The 7,955-nt window shown below is 55.1% G+C and overlaps 1 protein-coding gene across 1 annotated transcript; it reads left to right on the top strand.

The window, feature by feature from the left end:
- Positions 1-5,210: 5,210 nt before the first annotated feature.
- Positions 5,211-6,261, top strand: MRGPRD (MAS related GPR family member D). Its single transcript, XM_006771662.2, has one exon. It carries the CDS (start codon positions 5,308-5,310, stop codon positions 6,259-6,261), a length of 954 nt encoding a protein of 317 aa, XP_006771725.1. The 5' UTR covers positions 5,211-5,307.
- Positions 6,262-7,955: the final 1,694 nt, after the last annotated feature.

Below are 7,955 nucleotides of genomic sequence, written 5' to 3' on the forward strand. Positions count from 1 at the left end.
GACATGAGGATGAGATCGGGGCAAGATCATACTTTGTGCTTAGCATTCGGATCTTTTCAAGGAAGACTGGTGTTTCCTCTGTGCAGATTTTTTTGAAATCTTTAAAATACAAGGAGAAATGGGCAATACGATAGCAGTCGTGGGAGATAACATATTTCCACCAGTCTCCCGTGGCATCGACAGAGATCCTGACAAGGCTTTGAGGGCGGGGATTTAGAGTAAAGCTAACGGTAGAGTCTGTAGGTTAAGCCCTCGTCCATCGGCAGGTCATTACTCAGCGTTCGCTACGTCAGCTGCGTGCTGGGGACCCGGGGACACGGAGATGGGTCAAGTCCTATGCAGGCCCCGGGAGAGCCTCACAGTCCAAGGGGCACACCGCCTGAGCAGGTGTGGTCAGACCCTGCCGCGGGAAGGAGGGCCCGGAAGTCTGGGGGCACAAAACATAGCACTTAGCTCAGGGGCCAGTCCACATTTATTGAGCGCTGACTGTGTGCCAGGACCTGATTCAGGCCTGGCCGGGACACGCACATCCATCCCCACCACCGTGCAGGTCCCATCACCGCGGAGAAGCCGGAGTTAAGAATCGTGTGGTTCGCCTCTGCTGGGCCCGGCACTCCAACGCTGGCTCCATGAGAGGGACCCCACTCGGGATGGGGCCCTAAGCCTCTGGGGGCTGTGAGACAAGCCCAGAGGGAGCCGGGAGCGGGCAGAGATTAGGGGCTGGGACGGGGGAGGAGGGTCAGGTCCCTCCCATCTCTCCCTCCCCCTCCTTCCCCAAGTGCCTCCAAACCCAGGAGAGCCCATTCTTCCAGTTCCTCAGGGAGCTGGTGCCTGAAGGGTGACTCCCCAAATGTGTATGTTCTGTCTCAAGGTCCGGGGTCCGTCCCAGACCAGGGGGTCCACAGGCAGGAACCCAGCTCCCCCATCCCTTCCCAAAGGCTGCTTGGGGTACCTCTGCACCCACAGACCCCCACTGAGTCCAGCTCCACCCACTTGTCAACACTGAAAGGTGAAAATGGGAGGTGGCAGGGTTCCCCTCTAGCCCCCTCTCCTCTACCAGCCTCCGCAGAAACCCCAAAGATCTGCCGGACTCATGCCCATCCAGTCTACAAAAACATTTATTGGACACCTGCTGTGTACAGCCACAGCGGTAGGTCCCAGGGAATACAGACAAGTCCCTGCCCGAGGAGCTTTCATTCCCATGGAGAACACACAATAAACAAGTAAAATACATTTTAGAAAGAGAGAATCATGTGGTCCATTTCCACACAGTGCATGTGTTGTTTGCTTTCATTAGGAAATATTCACAGGTCCTGAGTTCCTGCCAGTTAGTGCATTAGTCGCTCGGGTACCATAACAAAACAACAAAACACAGCAGGCAGTCGCTTCAAAACAGACGTTTGTTTCTCACACTTTTGGAGGCTGGAAGTCTAAGATGGAGGTGCTGGCCATGGAGAGCTCACTTCTTGATGCCAGATGGCCACCTTCTCTCTGTCCTCACACTGAGGAGTACGAGGGTAGGAGGGTTGGGAAGGGTGGGAGGGTAGGGGAGAGATGCACACAAGAGAAGGAGAGAGGGAGCGCCCTCTGGTGTCTCTTCAGAAGAGGACACTAATCACATTAGATCAGGGCCCCACCCTTATGACCTCATTTAAGTACCTCCTTATCTCCCAATACAGTTGCATTGTGGGTTAGAGCTTCAACAGGTGAATTTGAAGAGGCCACAATTCAGTTCACAGCAGTCGGGATAAGGGCTCCTCTCTCTTCAAACCTCCAAAATCCCTGTTCTCTTTCCTCGATCCCAGTATTTGACCTCCCTTCTGCTTTTGCTGAAAAAGGGGATGCCTAAGAAAGAACAGTGTCTCTGCTGCTGAGTGTCGCCCCTTGGGGCGGTCTTCTGGAGCCACCCCACTTAGAACGCCAGCCCCTCCCCTCGGTGCTCCATCCCCTCACCCAGCCGTTATCTGTTGGAGTTTCCCCGAGCGGCTCCTCTGTGACAGCGTCCCCGCTCCACGGGGACATTGTCACGTCGGAAGCCGCGCTCTTCCTGCTCACTGACAATCTCCCCTCAGAACATCATCTCTGGGAGGCACAGTGTCTGTCTGCTTGTCCCTCTGCCCCAGGACCTGGAACAGCACTGGCCCAGTCTGTCCTCAGTCAGCACTTGTGGGTGGACAGCTAGTGACCACTAGGAAGAGGCCCAGGTGTTCCAGGGCCCCTGTCCAGGCCGGAGGGACCCCTGACCCAGAGCAGGCAGGGCCCCATGTGAGCGGGGAGATGGAGGAGGTGTTGGCCTGGGGGCCCAGTGTCATAAGGACTGGGTGTAGCAGTGTGCATCCCCACTCTGTCCACTCAGCCCATGTCCTCCCTCCTGGGAGAGCTGCCCAAACACGCCTGAGTGTGGCCTTTGAGTGGCATTGAAGGAGGGGTCCCGTCTGCTAAGGGAGGCCAAGAGGATCCTTGCTCGGCCCTTCATCCCTTCACCCGGTTTCTCCCAGCTGCCCTCAGCCCTCAGGACCTCTGAGTCCCCACCTGGTTAGTTTTCTGCGTGGTCGTAGCAGGTAGTTGTATCTAAGCGTGTGTTTCCTCCCTGGACTGTGCTCTCTGAGAACAGGCTTTGTCCATCGCGGTCACTGCTGAGTCTGTGTGTGTGTGTGTGTGTGTGTGTACACATATATGTCTGTATTGTGTGTTGTGTATATGTGTGCACGTGTGTACATGCTATGTTTACCTGTGTGCTATTATGCATGTATATCGCTGTGTGTATATACCAGATATGTGTGTTATTCTGTATGTATATATGTTCTCTCTATATAGCACTATGTATCTGGCACATGGTATAAGTCTGATCAATATTATTTCACTTTGTCTTGAACCTAAGGAAGAGGCTTCTGATTGTAGCCACAGGGCACCTATGGAGCTCGGAAGCAAAGAAACAATAGAGATGATTTTTGAAATGAAACAATTCTCAAAAGCCCCAGCTGGTTTGGCTCAGTAGCTAGAGCGTCGGCCTGTGGACCGAAGGGTCTTGGGCTCGATTCTGGTCAAGGGCACGTACCTTGATTGCAGGCTCCTCCCCGTCCCAGGCCCTGGTCAGGGCTTGTGCAGGAGGCAACCAATCGGTGTGTTTCTCTCACATCGATGTTTCTCTCTAAAAAAAAATCAATGGAAAAATATCCTCGAATGAGGATTAACAACAACAACAAAAAAACAATTCTCAAAATACAAACCTCCTGCAAATAGATGAAGGACTAAAGAAGCAAAGGCACAAACTAAAAATGGCAGCGAGAACTAAACTTTTAAAAGTTATAAAAGCGTTACACCAAATAAACATGAAACCAGAGGACGAGAACAATTTTCCGGAAAAATAATGTCACCTGCTCTAAGTCAGGAAGTGATGGAGAATCTGAACACACCGGACAGTAACTCGGCTGGAGCTGTAGGGTCTCCTCACCGCTCTGCCTGTCCGCAGCCACAGAAGCATCGCCAGGACAGATGGTCCACCTTCGGCCAAACCTTCCACGAAAGATAATCCTCACGGGATAGAAACTGTTCGGGAGGGGAGAGGGCGAGGGCCATCGCTCCGAGTCCTTTCGTGAAGCCAGAGAAGCCGTACAGCTTTGAATACAAAGCATACACAGACGGCGCCAGAAGGCAAAATCACGGGCCAGTTCACTTACGGACATGGACAACAATTTGCCAAAAAAAATCCGAGCACCCAGGCAGGGGGCAAACAGCAAATTGGAGATGATTTATCCAGGACAGAGAAGGCTAAATAAGCATCAGAAAGCCTATCCCTGTATATTCACCACAGAAACACTCAGGGAGGGGGAAAATGACTCAGTAGATGCAGAAAAAGAAATTGTGATAAATTTTTTCACTCATTTATGATAAATAAATGGTCAGAAAGCCAGAAAGGGAACTTCTTCACCTTGATAAAAGGTAATAAATACCACAGCCCTAGCCAGTTTGGCTCAGTGGAGAGAGCATCAGCCTGTGGACTGAAAGGTCCCAGGTTCAATTACGGTCAAGGGCACATGCCCGGATTGCGGCTAAGTCCCCCAGTGGCGGGCAGGCAGGAGGCAGCCGATCAATGATTCTCTCTCCTCATTGATGTTTCTATCTCTCTCTCCCCCTTCCTCTCTTAAATCAATAAAGAAATATATTAAAAAAAAAAAAAAGATAATACCACAGCCCTGGCCAGTGGATCATTTGGTTCGAGCAATAAAATTTCAAACCACAAAACACTGCGTTTGCATACCATCACCTGTAACTACCCTAAAAACATAGCGTTGAGAAAAAACAAACAAACAACAAAAACAACACAGCAAGCATCCATGTAAATTAACATTTCCAGGTGAGTGCTGGGGGTGGGGGAGCTGGGATGGAGATAGGCAGGAAACTAAACGATTTTATTTTTTTAAATATATTTTTATTGATCTCAGAGAGGAAGGGAGAGAGAGGGAGATAGAAACATCAATGATGAGAGAGAATTATTGATCAGCTGCCTCCTGCATGCCCCACACTGGGGCTGGAGCCTGTACCCTGGGCATGTGCCCTGACTGGGAGTCGAACCGTGACCTCCTGGTTCATAGGTCAACGCTCAACCCCTGCGCCAGGCTGGCCGGGCTGCCTTTGCTTTCCTTCCAACGGCCAGCTGACCCTGTGTGCTAGCGTGAGGGTGTGACTCATCCTACTCTTAGGGCCTCCATAGCTCTGGGCGCCTAAGAGCACCTGAAGTTCACTCCACAGGATTTGAATTACAGGAGAAAAATGATATTATCAATAGATGTAGGAAGAGCCTTTGAGAAAAGTCCATCGATGTCTCTTCGTGATTGAAAAAAATAAGCTCAAAACTGGAAGAGCCTCTTGCCCTAGCCGGTTTGGCTCAGTGGATAGAGCATTGGCCTGCGGACTGAAGGGTCCCAGGTTCGATTCCGGTCAAGGGCATGTACCTTGGTTGCGGGCACATCCCCAGTAGGGGGTGTGCAGGAGGCAGCTGATCGATGTTTCTCTCTCATCGATGTTTCTAACTCTCTATCCCTCTCCCTTCCTCTCTGTAAAAAATCAATAAAATGTATTTAAAAAAAAAAAAACTAGAAGAGCCTCTTAACGTGGCCAAGGGCCTCCATAGCTCTGGGCGCCTAAGAGGCCCTGGTGGCAGGTTCAGGGGGGCTGGGAGCAGCTGGGAGGGCTTGTTGCCAAAAGCGTGAGGGCCCGGAAGCATGAAACTCGGGGTGGGGCTCCCCGAAGTCCCCAGGGTCCACACAGCACAGAACCTCACGCAGGTCCACCTTCTTCCGCAGGATGAACCAGACTCTGAATGACAGCCAGGCGCCCACGCCCGACCCCAGCAGCCTGGAGCCGCGGGCGCTGGGCGTGCCCTACTGGGTGCTGAGCGCCCTGACCCTGCTCGTCTGCGTGTGCAGCCTGGCGGGCAACGGCCTGGTGGCGTGGCTGCTGAGCTGCCGCGTGCGGAGGACGCCCTGCACCGTCTACGTGCTGCACCTGGCCCTGGCCGACCTCCTCTTCCTGCTCTGCATGGCCTCCGTGCTCAGCCTGGAGGCCGCCAAGGCGCACCCCATGGCCTCCGAGGTGCTGCGCAGGGTGAAGTACTTCGCCTACACGGTGGGCCTGAGCATGCTGACGGCCATCAGCACGCTGCGCTGCGTCTCCGTCGTCTGCCCCGTCTGGCACCGGCAGCACCAGTCCCCGCGCCTGTCCGCCTGGGTGTGCGCGGCTCTCTGGACGCTGTCCCTGGTGATGAACACCCTGGCCTCCGTCTTCTGCAGCAAGTACTGGCACTCGGATGAGAACCAGTGCTTCGTGGTGGACGCGGTGTTCAGCGTGCTCATCCTGGGCATCTTCACCCCCGTGATGACCGTGTCCAGCGCCACCCTGTTCGTGCAGGTGCGGAGGACCTCCCGGCGGTGGCGACGGCGGCGGCCCACGCGGCTGTACGTGGTCATCCTGGCCTCCGTGCTGGTGTTTCTGGTCTGCGCCCTGCCCCTGGGCCTCTACTGGTTCCTCCTCTTCTGGCTGCACCTGCGGCCCCAGGTGGTGCGCCTGTACAGCTGCCTGTCGCGCCTGTCCGCCACCGTGAGCTGCGGTGCTAACCCCGTCATCTACTTCCTGGTGGGCAGCCGCCACGCGGGCCCTCGGGAGCCCCTGGAGGCCGTGCTGCAGAGGGCGCTGCAGGAGGCCCCGGAGCTGGAGGGGAGAGAGACCCCCTCCGGGTACAACAACGAGGAAGGGGTCTGAGCCGCCCCCCCCTCTCCCGCCCAATGCCCCGCAGGCCTGCTCCAGCCCAGCACCTGGCTGGCCTGCTGTTGCCCCCAGGAACTCTGCGCTTCCCCTGTCCGGGTCCCTTTCCTACAGTCAAAGCTCCCCCCAGCATGATCCGGGCCTCACGTGCCACTCAGCTGGAAGATGAAATGTAATCTCTTGGCATCTGAGGATCTTTGGCTAGAGGACAAAGGTTAGCCGTCACCCTGGCCTAGCACATTCTCTCCGCCTCCTCCCCCTCAGACGCGGCTCCTGGGGTCTCCTGGCCCTGCTGGTCCTCGGGCATGTGCTGGCGGCACCCACTGGCCCCCAGGCGATGCCCCTGGTCCCCTCCCACCAGTGTTCTGCTGACACCCTGCAAGCCTGCAGCCAGTCAACCATGTCGCCTTTGCTGACCCAGCCGTGGCTGGCTGCAGGCCACGGGACTGCCCCGTGCTCCTTGTCCTCGACCCCTGACCTTTGCCTGCGGGTCGCCGTGCACCACCCCTGCACCCATGGCAGGCCAGCTCCTTTTCCCCGGAGGTCACACTGGAAATGCTCAGCTGAGCTTGGCAGGACTGCGCCCGGACGGTGCCTGGAGGCAGCGTCCTCCCAGAGTCCCACGCGATGCCAAGCAGGGTCGGCGGCTGTCCCTGATCCACTGTCCCCCTCCGCCAGAGTCCCCCTTAGCTTGCCCCACACCCTCTGCCCCTCTGGGGACAGAGCCCACAGGGCAATGTGGGCACGTGCTCTGCTGTCCTCCCTGGGTCAGAACTAGGAGTGGACTTCTGCTGCCGTCGCGTGTCCAGCCTCAGGGCTGGGGGCTCAGGTGGAGGGCACCTGGTAGGGGGGTCCCCACAGAGCTGCCCTGCACGGAGAGGAGGGAGGAGGAAAGAAAGGAGTGGAAACATCGTGGCCCGGCCCACAGGGCTGGCATCTTGCTGCGGAATCCTATTAGGAGTGTCAGAAGCCAAAGGGTACCTGTCCTTCCAACTGGCACCCTCTGAAGCAATTCCCAGTCTCCTCCAAAAAGAGGGAGCTTCAAGCCAGCTGGGGCAAAGGTCAGATCCTCGGAGAAGCTAGAGAAACCCACTAACGGTCCATACATGTTAGCCCATGGCAGCAAGCGCCCCAGCCTGCAGATGTGAGCACCCCGTCCACACATGCCTGGGTTGCACCGCTCGGTCCCCAGTAGGGATCTCATCATTGATGTTTCTATCTCTCTCTCCCTTCTCACTTGCTCTCTGAAATCAATTTAAAAAATACATTTAAAAGTAAATAAATAAAACAGTCATGGGATTGTAAAGTGCAGCACAGAGAATATAGTCAATAATATTGTAATAACTATGTATGGTGCCGGGTGGGTACTAGACTTATCGGGGGGCCACTCTGTAAGTTATATACATGTCTAATCATTATTTGTACACTTGAAACTAATATAAACTAATTTTTGAATGTCAACTGTAATCCTATCTAATAAAGAGGTAATATGCAAATTGACCATCACTCCAACACACAAAATGGCCACCCCCATATGGTCAAGGATGGCTGGCAGGGGAGGGAAGTTGGGGGGAACCAGGCCTGAAAGGGAGGGCAGTTTGGGGTGGGGGCAGGCCTGCAGGGGAGAGCAGTTGCAGGGGACAAGGCCTGCAGGGGAGGGCAGTTAGGGGCAATTGGGCTGACAGGGGAGC

Source organism: Myotis davidii, unplaced genomic scaffold (genome assembly GCF_000327345.1).
Source record: "Myotis davidii unplaced genomic scaffold, ASM32734v1 scaffold425, whole genome shotgun sequence".
Classification (NCBI taxonomy): Eukaryota; Metazoa; Chordata; class Mammalia; order Chiroptera; family Vespertilionidae; genus Myotis; species Myotis davidii.